Source organism: Rhinopithecus roxellana, chromosome 5, assembly GCF_007565055.1.
Source record: "Rhinopithecus roxellana isolate Shanxi Qingling chromosome 5, ASM756505v1, whole genome shotgun sequence".
NCBI lineage: Eukaryota > Metazoa > Chordata > Mammalia > Primates > Cercopithecidae > Rhinopithecus > Rhinopithecus roxellana.
This window is the reverse complement of record NC_044553.1, coordinates 123,926,497-123,946,352: the sequence shown is the minus strand read 5'-3', so window position 1 is coordinate 123,946,352 and position 19,856 is coordinate 123,926,497. Positions and strand designations below refer to the sequence as shown.

Below are 19,856 nucleotides of genomic sequence, written 5' to 3'. Positions count from 1 at the left end.
GCCTGACTTTCTGCTCTTTGATCCATGATCTCCTCTTAAGGGTTAAAATCTAACAGCAATCACTGAATACCCCAGGACTACACTTGGGTTTCTGTTAACTAGAGAAACTTCATCAACTAAAATCTTCCCTCTTCTGGCCCTTCACAAAAGCACACTGAAATAAAACCTCACAGTGGAATTTCAATGAAGTAACCTAAAATCCCCACAAACTGAAAATAACAGTTGGTTCACAAAAGTTCAGGATGTCATTGATATTCCACTCACTTTGACATGTTAGATAAAACATATTAGCAAAAAAGCATATAATAATATTTCAAGTAATAACATTAAAAAAACTTCCATGTTCTAACCAACAAATTTTTTAAAACAGAAAAATTTCACTTCTTGGATCTCCAAATCACCTTCTCCCTTGCTCTTACGATGTAGCCACATGGGCTATACTGCTGCCCTTCCAACAGGTCCAGTTTCCATCTCAGGAGCAGTACATGCTTTGTCTTATTCCAGAATGACCTTCACCTGCCAGGGTCTTTCTTACCCAGCTCAAAATGATGTGACCTCAGAGAAGCCTTCTTCCCCGAGCCTGTTATCTAATATTGTCCCCTCCTGCTTCACTATCACACTACCCTGATTCTCTTTACAGCATTTAATCACTAATGAAAATTTACTTTTTCATATTTTCAAATTTATGTATTTGCTTTAGTCATTTGGATATAAGCTCTATATCCAAATTATGGCAGGGATCTCACCTAAGATTGCTCAGGATATGGCCGGGTGCAGTGGCTCACGCCTGTAATCCCAGCACTTTGGGAGGCTGAGGCAGAAGGATCACGAGGTCAGGAGATCAAGACTATCCTGGCTAACACGGTGAAACCCCGTCTCTACTAAAAAACACAAAAAATTAGCCAGGTGTGGTGGCGGGTGCCTGTAGTCCCAGCTACTCAGGAGGCTGAGGCAGGAGAATGGTGTGAACCTGGAAAGTGCAGCTTGCAGTGAGCCAAGATCATGCCACTGCACTCCAGCCTGGGTGACAGAGCGAGACTCCGTCTCAAAAAAAAAAAAAAAAAATATTGCTCAGGATATGTATCGCCATACACTGGTAACATAAATGTGGTATCAGTAAGTATTTGACAAAAGATGAATGAGCAGGATAACATCCACATTACTGGTAAAACCATTCAACCTTCACTACAGAAGGAACATTCACTGTGGTGCCTATTGATCACTCAGAACCAACGGTCATGGTGTAAGGTACAGGAGTCATGGGAAAGAAGTCATTGATTCGTTGATTAACCATTGAGATACTTAATGAATCGTATCTTTCTAACTGGCACCCTTTCTATCTTTCTCAGATTAAAGGGAAACAGAAATAAAAAAACAAAAACAAGGGACCTCATGGTGTGCCTAAAAAAGAACACGCAGTAGTACCAACACCACGTTCACTACCAACAATATATGTAATTCTTGTTTAGAATAAAGCACTTATCAAATTGGATTTATGAAATCTATTTTATTTAGACAAAATACTAACACCAGTGATCAGTAAATAAAATCTGAAACTCACCAATATACCCAAGGAATATAAATAATTCTATCATAAAGACATATGCACACAAATGTTCACTGCAGCACTATACACAATAGGAAAGACATGGAATTAACGTATATGCCCACCAATGACAGAGTGGGTAAAGAAAATGTGGTATATACACACCATGGAATATTATGCAGCCATAAAAAGAACAACATCATGTCTTTTGCCAGAACACGGGTGGCGCTGGAGGCCATTACCCTTAGTAAACTAACGCAGGAACAGAAAACCAAACACAGCACATTCTCACTTATAAGTGAGAGCTAAATGGTAAGAACTTATGAATACAGAGAAGGAAAACAATAGACACTGGGGTCTACTTGAGGGGGTAGGGTGGGAGGAGGGAGAACAACAGAAAACTATTGGATATTGGGTTTAATATCTGGGTGATGAAATAGTATGTACCAAACACGATGACACATGTATACCTATGTAACAAACCTGCATATGTACCCCTAAACCTAACGGTCAAAAAAATAAATAAAAAAATAAAAATAAAAAAAGAAACTCACTAGTCAGAAGATGGTTACCTCTCCGCATTTGAAATAGAAAAAAGAAATGCTCATCAATATGAGGATGTTTCAACAATAATTTTTAGCCTGTTGGCAAAGTTGCACAGGTTAAGCATCCCCTGCCTGAAATGCTTGGGACCAGAACTGTTTTGGATTTCGGATTTTGGAATACGTGCATCATACTGGTTACCCATTGAACAGCCCTAATCTGAAAATGCAAAACCTGAAATGCATTTCCCTTGAGTGTCATATTGGCACTCAAGTTTTGCATTTTGGATTTTGCACTTTCAGATTACCTATGCTCAACCTGTATGTAAGTTTCAGAGAAAATTAAGCAATATGTGACAGAAACTATGTACAGTAAGATGAAATAATATTTATAGTTCTCAAATGTTGAAGAAAACAATTATGGAAGGTAGAGGAAAAGGTGTGTAAATAAAAAACTAGATCTTTAATTTAAAAGCTAAGACCACATAAGGATATTTTAGTCAACAATGGACCCCACAGACAATGGTGGTCCCTCAAAATTAAAATATTGTAGTTTTACTGTCCTTTCCTATATTTAAGATACACAAAAGCTAACTGCTGTTTCAACTGCCTACAGTATTCGGTACAGTATCATGCTGTACAAGTTTGTAGCCTAGGAGCAATAGGCTATACCATATAGCCTAGGCGTGCGGCAGGCTCCACCACCTAGGTTTGTGTAAGTACTCTATGATGTTCACACAAGGACGCATTTCTCAGAAGGTATCCCCATCAAGTGACACACGACTGCACATTATATGCTCTACCTGCATGTATATTTGGACTTACTCAGCACTCTTAGAAAACTCCTAATACAGAGTGGACTGTATAGATAAGAGCTCTTGATTCCAAATATATGACCTTAACTTGGCCAAATGTGAATTTAGGCTAAAAATTTCTGATTCAAAATATTCAATTTTACTGTCATGTATTTGCTGTATTATAAGCTGTATCAATGCTGACACACCTTTTACTTTAGAATTTAGTAGATGCATTTCTCAGGAGGAACAATGAATGAAGAGATTAAATAACTGTTACAAAGATTCAATCTTCTGAAAATATTGCTTTTAAGCTTCTCAGAAGTAACCATTTTCATAAAATGGATTTGCTAAATATAAACTGGACTGTTTTTCTATTTGTGAAAACACATTCCCCAAACACTTGAGAACACAGTTTAGGCCTTAGATGAACTCTGTTGGTTTCAGGGAATTAGTGTAACAAAATGTCAATGGGTAGAATGCAAAATGTCAGTCTTAACAATCCAAATTTCCCACATTTCAATTTTATCCTGTTAGTCTGAACTTTTACTGTAACAGAATTTTTTCAATATTGTACCTGCTTATGACTAATCACGCTCACTTTTATAAAACTTTATAGGGTAGAACAAAAAAGGTAAACACCTGTTGTCCCGCTAGAGGGAAACATAAAATGGGTCTGTTAAAATAGCTGTAAATATGAAGAAGAACAAAATCTAACCAAGCAGTGGCTCAGATCATACCCTGCAAATCAAAACCCTCTAGTTATGCAGGGACTACAGAAAGATCAGTGAAGTATCTTTTCAATGATACCCACTCAGTAATCAGCAAGAAGCAAAGTGTCACCATCCACTGTGAGCTCTCTCAGTATTCCCAGCTCCTACAGTGCAAGTCTTGGCCCACCCTGGGCTCCGCAACAATACTAAGTAAAACACAAAACAAAGCAAACAAGCCCAGCAACAAGCATTAAGATATAAGAAAACCACTGTAATTATTTTTCCTATGTATATATATTTTTTGAATTTAAAAACAAAACAGAACTATTTTAACATTCCAGACAAAGCATTTGGAAACTTTTTCTGTAACTGACTCCCTTGGCCACATAGTCTCTCTTTATAACTTCTCGATTATACCACTGTGGAATGGGTTTCCAATAAAACTTTACAAAACTAGGAGGCTGGATTTAGCCCACATGGTGCAGTCTGCCAACTCCAGTTCTAGACAACAGTGATGATACTTTGTTCATCTAATTATAATGAAGAACAAGCTTGTGTGTTTTTCTCAGAATTCTCTCCATATGTTTGCTCTCTAAGAAAAGAGTATCACACAGAGGAACATAAGTAGGTCATGACAACAATGGAACTCTGGTAGATTTTAGTTTCCTGAAGATTAAGTAGTAATTAAGCTACGAAATTTCCAGTAAGGTCAAAGATTTCGGTCAAAGGGCCAACAGTTTTAATCCTGGCCCCAATCCCACGTCAACAACATAACCCTGGACTTTATCGCAACCTCTCAATTTTAGTTTGCTTAACTATAGAATGAGGAAATCTCAGAAATGGTTAAATACAAGAAGATAAGAAAGCACATTTGGAAATTCTAACTTATGATAGATACTATTATTACTACTATGAATCATCATAATAGTTACAGTAGCGAACACATGTGCCAGGTATTGTAATAACTAATTTCTCTCCATTCTGTAATGTATGACCTGCCTGCTTCACTGCATATGGGGGTGCTGAAACACAGAGGTTTCAAGGTTATGCAAGTAACCAATGGCAGGCTGGGACATGAACCCAGGAAGTCTGGCTCCAAGGCCCTAAGAAATCACTATATTCTATCGCTTCTCACAACATGAAGATGAAGAGGTTTATTATTCTCAGCAGATAATCGCACATCCTAAAAATATACAAAAGTATTCTGAAATCTAGGAAGAGAATAGGGCAGGGCTGATGTTTGCCAAAACGGACTTCCTTTTACACTCAAGTGAAACCTTTCTCACAGAGACCAAGTCATTTCTTAAATTAATTCTTTAAAGATAATTTACAAACAATTTGTAAAACAAAAAGACACTTATACAGCCAAAATTAAATAACAAAAACAAAAGACTATATATGGAAGTCCCTTAGGGTTTTTTTACACTAGCATTTTACTCTTATAATGTATCTAAGTTGTTTCTTAAGATGCAGGGCATGCTCTAAATTAAAACTCCAGTTACAGGATTTGAAGATTAAACTTTGGGGTGGAAATGAAACCTTTAAGTAACTGGTATTTATATCTTGTCTGTACGCAGATTACTAAATTTTCAGGAATTAAATCCTCACCACAAAAAATCTGACAAGAACCTGAAGAGTTTTTTCCTTCTGTAGTTGAAGTTACCTTTTCTTTTAAATACTACACTTTCTAACCAGTAGTCCCCACATCTAGCAGTGCACAGAAAGATACTAAGGGAGGAGACCACCCCTCGTATCGTCTTATGCCCAATTTCTGCCTCCAAAGAAAGAAGTAAAAACTAAAAGGCAGAAATGAAATCCACAGGCAGACAGCCCGGGGCTGCACCCTGGGCCTGCTAGTTAAAGATCGACCCCCGACCTAATCGGTTCTGTTATCTATAGATTACAGACATTGTATAGACATGCACTGTGAACATCCCTATCCTGTTTTGTTCCGATCTAATTACCGGTGCATGAAGCCCCCAGTCACGTACCCGCTGCTTGCTCAATCAATCACGACCCTCTCACATGCACCCCCTTGTGAGCCCTAAAAAGGGTCAGGAATTGCTCACTCAGGGGGCTCGGCTCTTGAGACAGGAGTCTTGCCAATGACTCCGGCCAAATACACCCCTTCCTTATTTAACTTGCTGTCTGAGGAGCTCTGTTTGCAGCTGGTCCTGCTACATTTCTTGGTTCCCTGATCGGGAAGTGAGGTGAATGGCGGATGGAGGCAGCTCCTTTGGTGGCTTAAGTCTGCCCTGTGGAACACCCCTGTGGGGGACTCTGACCAGCCCGAGCGACGCAGATCCTGAGAGTGCTCCTGGGTAGGCATTTGCCCCCGTGGGACGCCTATGGCAGGCCCCGTGGAGGATCAACACAGTGGCTGAACACGGGGAAGGAACTGGTACTTGGGAGTCCGGATATCTGAAACTTGTTAAGACTCGTCTTGAGAACTTGCCCACTCTGTGTGAGTGGAAGCGTGGCCTGATCACCCACAGCATGCCTTTATCGGCACTTTGGTTTGGTTTTGGTTTTGACTTGGTTTGAACTGCTTGACAGGACCGGTCTTGGGAACTTGTCCACTCCATTTGAGTGGAAGCGTGGCCTGATCACCCACGGTGTGCCTGTACCGCGGTGCACTTTGGTTTTTGTTTTTGACTTGGATTGCTTGATACTTTGGTTTTGACCTGGCTTCGATTTCTTGATACTCTGATTTTGGTTTTGATTCTGATTTGGCGTAAACTGTAAAAGTGTGTGTGTCCTTTTTACCCGTTCTTTGTTTTGTGGTGTGCGTGTGGTGTTTTCTCTCAAGGAAACACGGGTCAGGCACAAAGTAAGCCCACCCCACTAGGAACTATGTCGAAAAATTTCAAAAAGGGATTTAAGGGAGACTATGGAGTCACCATGACACCAGGAAAACTTAGAACTTTGTGTGAGATAGCCTGGCCAGCATTAGAGGTGGGTTGGCTATCAGAAGGAAGCTTGGACAACAGGTCCCTTGTCTCAAAGGTACGGCACAGGGTAATCTGTAAGTCAGGGTACCCAGATCAGTTCCCATATACAGATTCCTGGTTACAGCTAGTTTTGGACCCCCCACAGTGGTTAAGAGGACAGGCAGCAGCAGTACTAGTAGCAAAGAGACAGTTAAGGAAAGTCCTCGCTCCACCCGCCGAGGGAAGTTGGCACCAAAAGTCCTGTCCGACACAACACCAGAAGAATCATGGCAGGAATTGGTACCAGCAATACCCCCTCCTTATCGGGAGGAAGGGCTCTCCACCCCTGAACCCACAGCACCTCCACCTCCACCAGATGACCACACCCCTAGACCACCCAAACAAGAGAGGAAGTGAAGCCGCGGAAGAAATTCCTCCCTTGGCAGCTCGCTTATGGCCCAAGACTGGAATCCAAATGCCCCTGAGAGAGCAGCAATATACTGGGGTGGATGAGGACAGACACATGGTGGAAAGGCGTGCCTTTGTGTATCAACCTTTCACCTCTGCTGATCTCACTTGGAAAAATAATACTCCATCTTACACTGAAAGGCCTCAAGCTTTAATTGACTTGCTCCAAACTATTACACAGACTCATAATCACTTGGACTGATTGCCACCAGCTGCTCATGTACCTCTTTAATACAGATGAAAGGCGAAGGGTGCTCCAGGTGGTAACTAAGTGGCTAGAGAAGCGTGTCCCAGTCGATTACCAAAACCCCCAAGAATATATAAGAATTCAACTGCCAGGAACAGACCCCCCAGTAGGGCCTGAATGAGGGACCAGACATGAAGAGGTTAAGACGGTACCGTGAGGCATTAATAGAAGGTCTAAAGAAAGGGGCTCAAAAGGCTACAAATATAAATAAGGTCTCTGAGGTCATCCAAGGAAAAGAGGAGAGTCCAGCGCAATTCTATGAAAGACTGTGAGGCTTACTGTATGTACACTCCTTTTGATCCAGATAGCCCTGAAAATCGGTGCATGATTAACATGGCCTTAGTTAGTCAAAGCGCGGAAGATATCAGGAAAAATTGCAGAAACAGTTTGGGTTTGTGGGTATGAATACCTCACAGTTCCTGGAAACAGCCAATCAAGTGTTTGTGAATAGAGATGCAACAAGCTGCAGAGAAAGCCGTAAGGAAGGCGAACGCCAGGCTAGGCGAGACGCCGACTTACTGGTCGCGGCCATTAAGGAAATTCCCCCGAAAAGAGAGGGAAAGGGGGGTTCAGGGGAGAATATCCAGTCTAATCGCCCACGCTTGCAACGTAACCAATGCGCCTGTTGTAAGGAAACAGGACACTGGAAAGATAAATGTCCCCAACTGAAGGAAAAGCAAGGTGGTTGGGAACAAAAGACCTCAGATGAAGACGAGGGAGCTTTGCTCAATCTGGCTGAAGGGCTACTGGACTGAAAGGGACCGCGCTCAAGTGCCCCCAAGGAGCCCACGGTCAGGATTACAACTAGGGGCAAGGACATCAAGTTTTTGGTTGATACTGGTGCTGAACATTCAGTAGTGACCACCCCAGTCGCCCCCTTATCCAAGAAAACCATTGATATCATTGGAGCAACAGGAGTTTCCACTAAGCAGGCTTTCTGTCTACCACTGACCTGCTCGGTGGGGGGACATGAGACAGTTCACCAGTTCTTGTATATGCCTGGCTGTCCCTTGCCCTTGCTGGGAAGCGACTTGCTTAGCAAGCTGAGAGCTACCATCTCCTCTACAGAACAAGGCTCTTTACAGCTACAGTTACGGGGAACAGGAGTTATCATGGCCCTTACGGTCCCCCGGGAAGAAGAATGGAGACTTCTTCTAACAGAGCCAGGCCAAGAGATAAAACCAGCTCTAGCTAAGTGATGGCCCCGAGTATGGGCAGAGGATAACCCTCCGGGACTGGCGGTCAACCAAGCCCCCGTACTCACAGAAGTTAAGCTTGGGGCCCAACCAATTAGACAAAAGCGGTATCTGGTTCCCAGAGAAGCTCTCAAAGGAATCCAGGTTCATCTCAGGCGCTTGAAAGCCTATGGAATTAGTTCTTTGCCAGTCTCCATGGAACACCCCCCTCCTGCCTGTCCCTAAGCCGGGGACCAAGGACTACCGATCAGTACAGGACTTGCGCTCGGTCAACCAAGCTACAGTGACTCTGCACCCAACAGTTCCTGACCCTTACACATTGTTAGGGCTGCTACCAGCTGAGGACAGCTGGTTTACCTGTCTGGACTTAAAAGATGCCTTCTTTAGCATCAGAATAGCTCCTGAGAGCCAGAAGCTTTTTGCCTTTCAGTGGGAAGATCGGGAGTCAGGTGTCACTACTCAGTACACTTGGGACCCGGCTTCCCCAAGGGTTCAAGAACTCCCCTACTATCTTCGGGGAGGCCCTGGCTCCGAGATCTGCAAAAGTTTCCTGCTGAAGACCTAGGCTGCGTCTTGCTCCTGTACATGGACGACCTTCTGCTGGGACACTCCACGGCAGTCAGGTGTGCGAAAGGAACTGATGCCCTGCTTCGGCACCTAGAGGACTGTGGGTATAAGGTGTCCAAGAAGAAAGCTCAGATCTGCAGACAGCAGGTACGCTACCTGGGATTCACTATTTGGAAAGGGGAGCGCAGCCTGGGGTCAGAAAGAAAGCAGGTCATCTGCAGCCTACCAGAACCTAAAACCAGAAGGCAAGTAAGGGAATTCCTAGGCGCTGTGGGGTTTTGCAGATTATGGATTCCAAACTTTGCAGTACTAGCCAAATCTTTGCACGGGGTTACAAAGGGGGATGACCAGGAGCCTTTTGAATGGGGGCATCTACAACAGTAAGCCTTTTGTAAGTTAAAGGAAAAACTTACGTTGGCTCCAGCCCTAGGACTACCAGATTTGACAAAGCCCTTTACACTGTATGTGTCAGAAAGAGAAAAAACGGCAGCTGGAGTTTTAACCCTGGCCAAGGCCAGTGGCCTGTCTCTCAAAACAACTAGATGGGGTTTCCAAAGGCTGGCCACCATGTCTAAGGGTCCTGGCAGCAATAGCCCTGTTAGCACAAGAAGCAGATAAACCCTTGGGCAAAATCTGAATATAAAGGGCCCCCATGCTGTGGTCACTTTGATGAATACCAAAGGACATCATTGGCTAACAAATGCTAGATTAACCAAGTGCCAAAGCTTGCTGTGTGAAAATCCCCACATAACTACTGAAGTCTGTAACTCCCTAAACCTCGCCACCCTGTTCCCGGGTTCAGAGAGCCCGGTCGAGCGATATCTGTGTAGAGGTGTTGGACTGAGCATATTCTAGCAGACCTGACGTTCAGGACCAGCCATGGGCATCAGTAGACTGGGAGTTATATGTGGACGGGAGCAACTTCGTTAATCCACAAGGAGAAAGACGTGCAGGATATGCGGGGGTAAGTTTGGATGCTGTCACTGAAGCCAAACCGTTGCCACAGAGCATTGCAGCCCAGATGGCTGAGCTCAATGATTTAACTCGGGCTCTAGAACTCAGTGAAGGTAAGACTGTAAACATCTACACTGACTCTCAATATGCCTTTCTAACCCTCCAAGTGCATGGAGCATTATATAAGGAAAAGGGTCTGTTAAACTCTGGGGGAAAGAACATAAAATATCAACAAGAAATTCTACAATTATTAGAGGCAGTGTGGAAACCTCAGAGGGTGGCAGTCACGCACTGCAGGGGACACCAGCGAGCCTCCACCTCAGTGGCCTTAGGAAACTCTCGAGCTGATTCAGAAGCTGGAAAAGCAGCATCTACCCCTTACCGGGCATTGGTAGTAGCCCCCTTAACTCCCTCAAACACCTGACCTGGTACGTACCCATTCTAAGGAAGAAAAAGACTTCTTCCATGCAGAAGGGGGGCAAGTAATAAAAGAAGGACGGATCAGACTGCTAGATGGGAGGGTAGCTGTGCCGCAGTTGCTGGGAGCCACAGTCGTATTGACGGTGCACAAAACCATTCATCTAGGTCAAAACACTCTTAGGCCGGTACTTCTACGTCTCACACTTGCCAGTTCTTGCCAAAGCAGCAGCACAACGGTGCGTTACTTGCCGACAGCACAATGCAAGGCAAGGCCCTACTGCTCCACCCAGCATACAAGCTTATGGAGTGGCTCCTTTGGAGGATCTTCAGGTGGATTTCACAGAAATGCTGAAACGTGGAGGTAACAAGTATTTGCTGGTTCTTGTGTGTACTTACTCTGGGTGGGTGGAGGCTTATCCAATATGAACTGAAAAGGCCTACGAGATAACCTGTGTGCTTCTCTGAGATCTTATTCCCAGGTTTGGACTGCCCTTACAAATCGACTCAGATAATGGGCCGGTGTTTATGGCTGACTTGGTACAGAAGACAGCAAAGGCATTAGGAATCACTTGAAAGCTACATGCCACCTACCGACCTGAGAGTTCCGGAAAGGTGGAGCAAATGAATCTGACTGTCAAAAATAGTTTAGGGAAAGTATGTCAGGAAACAGGATTAAAGTGGATACAGGCCCTTCCTATGGTATTGTTTAAAATTAGATGCATTCCTTCTAAGAAAACAGGATACTCCCCTTATGAAATACTGTATCATAGGCCTCCTCCTATACTACGGGGGCTTCCAGACACTCCCTGAGAGTTAGGTGACATTGAATTACAGCGACAGCTACAGGCTTTAGGAAAAATTACACAAACAATCTCAACTTGGGTAAATGAGAAGTTTCCCATCAGCTTATTCTCCCCAGTTCGCCCTTTCTCTCCAGGTGATGGCGTGTGGATCAAGGACTGGAACATAGCCCCTTTGCAGCCACAATGGAAAGGACCACAGACTGTCATCCTGACCACCCCCATGGCTGTAAAGGTAGAAAGAATCCCAGCCTGGATCCACCACAGCCATGTGAAACCTGCAGCCGAGGAAACCTGGGAGGCAAAACCGAGCCTGGGCAACCCCTGCAAAGTGACCTTGAGGAGGACGACAAGCCCTGTTCCAGTCACATCTGGAAGCTGACTGGTCTACACACAGCCGAAGCATGAGGAGAATCATCATGGGACTCATTTTCCTTATAACGTGGACTTGTATAGTAAAAGCTTCCACCGATTTTCCCTGCATGGAAGACTGCTCTCAGGGTATACATCAGGTTACCGAGGTAGGGCAACAAGTTAAAACAATCTTTCTGTTCTATAGTTACTATGAATGCCTAGGAACTTTAAAAGGAACATGTTTATATAATGACACTCAGGACGAGGTATGTAGCCCAGGAAACGACCGACCAGATGTGTGTTATGACCCCTCTGAGCCTCCCATGTCCACAGTTTTTGAAATAAGATTAAGGACTGAAGACTGGTGGGGACTCATGAATGATACAAGTAAAGTAGTAGCCAGAACAGAAGAAAAAGGGGGCCCAAACGCATAATCTTGAAATATGATGCCTGTGCCATCATTAACAGCAGTAAGTTAGGAAGGGGATGTGGCTCTTTCAGTTGGGAAAAAGGCTATATGACTGAAAATAAGTACATTTGTAATGAATTAGGACTGTGTGGAAATGAATGTGGATACTGGTCTTGTGTCATTTGAGCCACTTGGATAAAAAATGAAAAGGATCTAGTCCACCTTCAGAATGGAAAAAATGGCCCTTCCTGCACTAAGGGACAATGTAACCACTTAGAGCTAGTAATAACCAATCCCCTTGATCCTCACTGGAAAAAAGGGGAGCGTGTGACCTTAGGAATCAATGGGGCCGGACTGGATCCTTGAGTAAATATCTTGGTTCGAGGAGAAGTTTACAAACGCTCTCCTGGGCCAGTGTTTCAAACTTTCTATGATGAACCAAATGTACCAGTACCAGAAATTCCAGGAAAAACAAGAAATTTGTTTTTGAAATTTGCTGAGCATGTAGCCCAGTCTCTCAGTGTCACTTCATGTTATGTATGTGGAGGAACTGTAATGGGAGATCAATGGCCATGGAAAGCCCGAGAATTAGTACCTACAGACCCAGTTCCTGATGAATTCCTGACTCAAAAGAATCAGCCCGATAACTTCTGGGTCCTAAAAGCCTCAATTATTGGACAACATTGCATAGCTCGTGAAGGAAAAGAATTCACTCACCCCGTAGGACGACTCGGTTGTCTGGGACAGAAACTGTATAATGGTACCACAAAAACAGTCACTTGGTGGAGTTCAAATCAAACAGAGAGGAATCCATTTAGCAAATTCCCAAAGTTGTACACCATGTGGACCCACCCGGAGTCCCACCGGGACTGGACAGCCCCCACTGTATTATACTGGTTATGTGGGCACAGAGCTTATGCCAAATTACCTGACCAGTGGGCAGGTAGTTGTGTTACTGGCACTATTAAACTATCTTTCTTCCTACTGCCCATAAAAACAAGTGAACTCCTGGGTTTCCCTGTCTATGCTTCCTGCAAAAAGAGAAGCATAGCTATAGGAAATTGGAAAGATGATGAATGGCCCCGAGAGAATCATACAATATTATGGGCCTGCTACTTGGGCACAAGATGGCTCGTGGGGATACCGGACCCCCATTTACATGATCAACCGAATCATACGATTATAAGCTGTCTTAGAAATAATCACTAATAAAACCAGCAGAGCCTTGACTATTCTGGCCCAGCAAGAAACTTAGATTAGAAATGCTATCTATCAAAATAGATTGGCTCTCGACTACTTGCTAGCAGCTGAAGGAGGAGTCTGTGGGAAATTTAACCTTACTAATTGCTGTCTACAAATAGATGATCAAGGGCAAGTAGTTGAAGACATAGTTACAGATATGACAAAACTGGCACATGTGCCTGTGCAAGTGTGGCATGGATTTGATCCCGGGGCCATGTTTGGAAAATGGTTCCCAGCACTAGGAGGATTTAAAACTCTTATAATAAGAGTTATAATAATAATAGGAACCTGCCTACTGCTCCCTTGTTTGCTACCCGTACTTCTTCAAATGATAAAAAGCTTCGTCATTACCTTGGTTCACCAAAATGCTTCAGCACAAGTGTACTATATGAATCACTATCGATCTATCTTGCAGAAAGACATGGGTAGTGAAAATGAAAGTGAGAACTCCCACTAATAAAATGAGTGAGAGTCTCAAAAGGGGGGAATAAGGGAGGAGACCACCCCTCATATTGTCTTAGGCCCAATTTCTGCCTCCAAAGAAAGAAGTAAAAACTAAAAGGCAGAAATGAAATCCACAGGCAGACAGCCCGGAACCGCACCCCGGGCCTGGTAGTTAGAGACTGACCCCTGACCTAATCGGTTCTGTTGTCTATAGATCACAGACATTGTATAGAAATGCACTGCGAAAATCCCTGTCCTGTTTTGTTCCGATCTAATTACCGGTGCATGCAGCCCCCAGTCACTACCCCCTGCTTGCTCAATCAATCACGACCCCCTCACATGCACCCCCTTAGAGTTGTGAGCCCTTAAAAGGGACAGGCATTGCTCACTTGGGGGGCTCGGCTCTTGAGACAGGAGTCTTGCTGATGCCCCCGGCCGAAGAAACCCCTTCCTTATTTAACTCGGTGTCTGAGGAGTTCTGTCTGTGGCTCGTCCTGCTACAATACCCGGAGCTTAAAAAAAAAAAAAAATACAGCTGACCCTTGAAGAACATGGGATTGAACTGTGTGGGTCCATTTATACGCAAATTTTCTTCCACCTCTGCCACCATGATACAGAAAGACCAACCCCTCCTATTCCTCAGACAACTAAATGTGAAAACAAGGATGAAGGAAATGAAGGGTGAAGGAAATCGAGGATGAAGACCTTTATGATGATCCACTTCCACTTAATGAACAGTAAATGTATTTTCTCTTCCTTATGGTTTTCTTATTAACACTTTCTTTTCTTTAGCTTACTTTAAGAATACTGTATATAATACATCTAACCTACAAACTTTGTACTGTTTATGTTATCAGTAAGCTTCCAGTCAACAGTAGGCTGTTAATAGTTAAGTTTTTGGGTAAAAATCACAGGTGGGTTTCTGACTGTGTGTCAGGGTAGGAGGGAGGTTCTGGTCCCCCTAGCCCCCAGGTTGTTGGAGGGTCAAATGTATTGCCTGCTTCCGTCTCAGATGAACTGAAAGCAAGCCCCAGAAGTTTGTATTCTTAAAAGTTCCCATATTACTGGTGCTACACATGAGAACACTTAAGATTCCTAGGAGAAATAAAACATCACAATATAATACAAAAATAGTAATTTTGGGGGAAAAAAAACCCCTCAACTTTTAAGTTAAGGTTACAGATTCGTGTTAAGGAACTCTAAATGAAGAAAGTAGATATCAGAAAGAATTTTCTAAGATTTAGAATTTGTTTACAATGTAAACTAATGGCCAAACATTTAAGATTTTAAGATTGCTTTATTTAAAAGGGGAAATCATGTCCAAATTACTTAAGCACGGTTTCTAGCTGAGAAAGGGATGTTAAAATTACAGCTGCTCCCATGAATCATCAAAGGTGCTGTATCACTGTGTGTGTTTGTGTTGCGGCAGTAATCCTTTTCCTGATAACATCTATGCTGTGCCAGGAAAATTTTTAGAATATATTAATTGCAGCAATTAAAAATCATCATCAGTTATAAGCCAACTTTACACGTAACATGCCATAATATTCCTTTAAAAAATCATTATATCCTTAAAATATCCTTAAAATAAACACCAGGGTTCTTTTAATTTATAAATCTAAGTTTGAAATTTAGAAATAATCGGCTTCACAAATACATAAAAACTACAGTGGATATGAGTTAGCAACCACATTCATAGCTCTTACAAGTTATCCTCTTCTCTTACTAGTTCCCATTTTAGTAGAATGTGAAACACTTTTGTGAATATACAGTTTTAACTACCGTGTCACTATGGTTTTTTACAAACTTTAAAAAGGCTCTCTCCTGGCTAGGTACGCCTCCCTTCTCTTACTTCTCCCTTGCCTCTTCAGCTTCCTAAAAGAATGTGCTACCTGTTATCCAGTTCTCTGACTTCTTTCCAAATTGTTTCTCTTAGCAATTTTAGTGACTTCTATGGCTTCTGCTAACACCTCTATGCAAGTTAAGTCCCAATTCAGCATCTCTAATCCAAAATCATCTCTTCAGATCTAGAAGAGATGACCAAATTTACTTTTTCTTTCCAGCTTCACTGAGGTCTGACAAATAAACATTATATCTACTAAAGGTGTACAACAGTGATGTTTTGATATACATATTCAAATGATGACTGCAACCAAGTTAATTAACATATCCATACCTCACAGTTACTTTTCTTAATGTGTCAAAAGAATACCTTAAGATCTACTCTCATATACATTATTAACTCTTGCCACCACAACGTAAATTAGGTCTCCAGAACTTATTCATCTTATAACTTAAACTATGTACCCTTTCATCAACATCTCCCCATTCCTCCCCACCCCAATCCCTGGTATCCACCATTCTACTGTCTGTTTCTATGAGTCCAACTTGTTTAGGTTCCACAGTAAGTGAGGTCATGCAGTGTTTGTCTTTCTGTGTCTGGTTTATTTCACTCAGCACAATGACCTCCACGTTCATCCATGTTGTTCCAAATGGCAGGATTTCCTTCTTTTATAAGGCTGAATCATATTTCATTGTGTGTGTGAACATATACACCACATTTTCTTTATCAATTCATGTGCTGGACATTTAGGTTGACTCCATACCTTGGCTATTGTGAATAATGCTGCAACAAACATGAGAGTGCATATATCTCTTTGAGACAGTGATGTCATTTCCTTTGGATACATACCCAGAAGTGGAACTGCTGGATCATGTGCTAGTTCTAGTTTTAATTTTTTGAGGAACCTCCATATTGTTTTCCAGAATGGCCGTATCAATTTACATTCCCATCAACAACATATAAGGGTTCCCTTTTCTTCTAAACTGTCTCTTCAGCCCTGGACTCATGTTTCAAGTGATCTTCATGTGGACTGCAGTTAACCATGGGTCAGCTGGTGGCCTATAGAGCCTTGGGAGTCTCCAGAAATTGTATGCAATTGCTGCGTGTATATGCACATGCAAATTGTCTGGAGAGAAGGATCATAATTTTCTTCAGATTCTCAGTGTACATGTGACTCTAAAGAAAGATAAACTCAGGTACGTCACATACTACCACTATGCCAGAACCTCTGGCATAAATACTAGTGTTTTGTTTTGTTTTTGAGAAAGAGTTCCCCTCTGTCACTGAGGCTGGAGTGCAGTGGTGCAATCTCGGCTCACTGCAACCGCTGCTTCCCAGTTTCAAGCTATTCTCGTGTCTCAGCCTCGCAAGTAGCTGGGATTACAAGCATGTGCAAATATGCCTGGCTAGTTTTTGCATTTTTAGTAGAGACAGAGTTTCACCATGTCGATCAGGCTGGTCTCGATCTCCTGGCCTCAAATGATCCGCCTGCCTTGGCCTCCCAAAGTGCTGGGATTACAGGTGTGAGCCACCACACCCGGCCAACACTAGTGTATTTTTAAAAGAGAAAATAGTCCAGGTTAAGGTGTTTATTAAAGGACTTCAATAGTTAACTTTCCCAAGTAGTAGATTCCTGAAGCTTGCTAGCATCTTCTAATGCAATAGTATGGCAAACTGCAGCTGTGGATCAACCGTTTTTGTAAATACAGTTTTATGGGAACATAGTCTGTCTATTCATTACATGCTGTCTATGGTTGCTTTTGCAGTTGAGCAGTGACAAGAACTGTATGGCCTGCACGACTGAAATATGTTTACTATCTGACCCTTTAAGGAGAAGTTTGCAGTTATTTTAGATTTTAAAAATGTCTAAATTGAGGAAAACAGATCTAATCTTGAATAATCAAAAGAAATCCATCTTTTATTTGTAAGCAATTTTAGATACTGGTATCAAGCAAACAAAACCCCTGTATTTTTTTAAAAATAGGGTGTCTTACCTGCCATTGCTTGGCTGCTGTGGAGAGTGTCTGGAATGATCAGAAGGCTCTGACCGCTGGTCAGGAGATCGTGACCGGCTGCGGCGGGGAGGCCTATCGTGTGATCGACCAGAATGATCTGAGGCCAGTGACTGAATTTCTGAAATGTCTGTTAATAAAAGAGTGCTACTTATTTTCCCACAAAAATAATTACAGTCAAGTATAAAGTACTCCAGTAATAACGAAGATAGGCTAGTAAGTAAAATTATATATAAAATGGAAAATGTATGCATTAATTTCATCAGCCAGCGATCAAATCAATAGTGGCGAGTTGTCTACAGGAAAAAATACATATAAAACTTTTAGATTTTGAAGGTGTTTGGCTGGTAAAAAATTATCATTTCTTTCAAAGATGTCCAATCTCCCTAGTGTTTTTAAGAAAATAGGTCACTTAGAGGGGGCCTTCAAACAGAGTCACACTCACCGTCTCTCTCAGAGGCATTAGCAGAGTGGATGCTGTCAGACAGATCAGGGACATTCAACAGCGTAGCCCGTTCATCTCTTTGAACAACCATTTTTAATTTGCCTTTAGACCTTTCTATCAATGTCTTTGCATCCGTCAATGACATATTTTCTGTCACAGTACCATTTATCTGCAACAGAAAATAAATTACAGGTTTCAAGTAAATGATAAAATACAAATGTTAACTTGGTTTGTTATAAACAGAAATATCCAAACCACTCCTTGCTGTAAGACCTAAAATATTCTCTTTATACTTTTCCAAATTATCAAAGTATTCCACCTTCCTGAGATGATAAAATCTTTACTGTACTGCTGCTGTCAGAAAAACCCAAAGTAGTATCCCCTAACTCCTCCTCAAAAGGCTGTCACTTTCTATTACTTATAAACAAACAAATAAGCATTTCAATAATATCTGGAAGCAATTATCAGAATTTTTTAATGTGTAAGAACAGACATATCTTATCTACGAAGTAGTACCGGCTGGTGAGTAATTATCTCAGGATGACCCTGTGATACCTAAAGTATCAGTGTCGACATATAATAATGCATAAAGGGAATTTACATCCCTCTCCCCCAAACATTGATTTTTAAATTCTCTTTGGCAAAATTGCTTCAAACAACAGCACAGACCACACAGTAACTCTAGAACTTGTTTTCTATTTCAGTTCATTAAAAAGGAAGAATATGACTATACCTTCAATACAACATCACCTTCTTGAATATTGCCATCTCTTGCTGCCAAACTATCTTGTGAAATTTCCTTAACAAATATATGGCTTGCCAATCGAAGACCATATTCTGAAATAATTTAAGTAAGTATTTTTAGTGTCACATCCTAAGACAGTTAAATAGATTTCACAAGTATACAACTAAACTAATAGCCACTGCATAGAGTTTTCAAGTACAATCAATAACAAGACATTTTTCTTGGCCACCCTGCAAATAAGACATTCCCTTTAATTAGCAAGTCTGCAATGTCTCCGTGAAAGCAAAGGGAAAGTGTATGGTTCAAACGAAGGACTAATAGACCGTGTTCCCATGTTACTGAAAAGGAGAAAATCCCCAAGAGGACACCATTTCTTTTTGACCAAGCATTGATACACTAGCTCTTCAGAATGCTTAAGGAATACCATTTTCTTTAAGAGACAGGGTCTCACTATGTTGCCCAGGCTGGACTCGAATCCTGGGGTCAAACAACCCTCCTGCCTCAGGCTCCAGAGTACCTGGGACTAACAGACATGTGTCACACTATGCCTGGCTAGAAAGATAATTCTAAAGAGTAAACTGCTTGAGGTTCGAAAAACTTTGAAAAGATTGACCATTTTATTGAAGACTATTATCATGCATATACTATTTCTATTTTTCCCAGCTCCTAGACCAAAAATATTTCTGATCCTATACACCCCATGACACTGGACAGACATACTCAGAGTACTAGCACGTACTAAGTATGAGTGCAAAGGCTTACAACCAGCTAGGCAGATGTGGGCAGGAGTTATTATGCCAGTCCTTTCCTTTAAACCACCAACCAAGTATCCAAGAGTGAGGACACTGATTCTGTCTGTGGGTAAGGAATGTTGGAAGTTGAGGAAATTACTAGCAGAGTCCAGAGAACTGCCCAGGTTCCTGCAACAGCTGTAGAAAAATATATTTTAAGAAAAATAAGAACAATGACTACAACCATCAGTATAATGTCAGTAGTAAAAGGACTGCCCCTGGTTCTGTAAGGAGAGTCTTACTCCATTAAAAACAAAACCAAAAACCAAGATGGAAAACAGAAAATTGTTTTAACATGGGATAAATTAACAGACTTACTACTGAAGTGTCTAAAAATTACATAACAGTAGGCTGAGCGTGGTGACTCATGCCTATAATCCCAGCACTTTGGGAG

At 42.1% G+C, this 19,856-nt stretch overlaps 1 protein-coding gene across 5 annotated transcripts in view; it reads right to left on the bottom strand.

The window, feature by feature from the left end:
• The window catches only part of TJP1 (tight junction protein 1), a 131,127-nt gene that overhangs the window by 49,861 nt on the left and 61,410 nt on the right, over positions 1 to 19,856 (bottom strand). For all 5 annotated transcript variants that reach the window (XM_030931096.1, XM_030931097.1, XM_030931098.1 and 2 more), the window contains exons 6-8: positions 18,660 to 18,763; positions 17,927 to 18,095; positions 17,464 to 17,611 (exon numbers count right to left, since the gene is read on the bottom strand). In XM_030931096.1, coding sequence (XP_030786956.1) covers positions 17,464 to 17,611; positions 17,927 to 18,095; positions 18,660 to 18,763 — 421 coding nt within the window. The remainder of the gene's footprint in view (positions 1 to 17,463; positions 17,612 to 17,926; positions 18,096 to 18,659; positions 18,764 to 19,856) is intronic.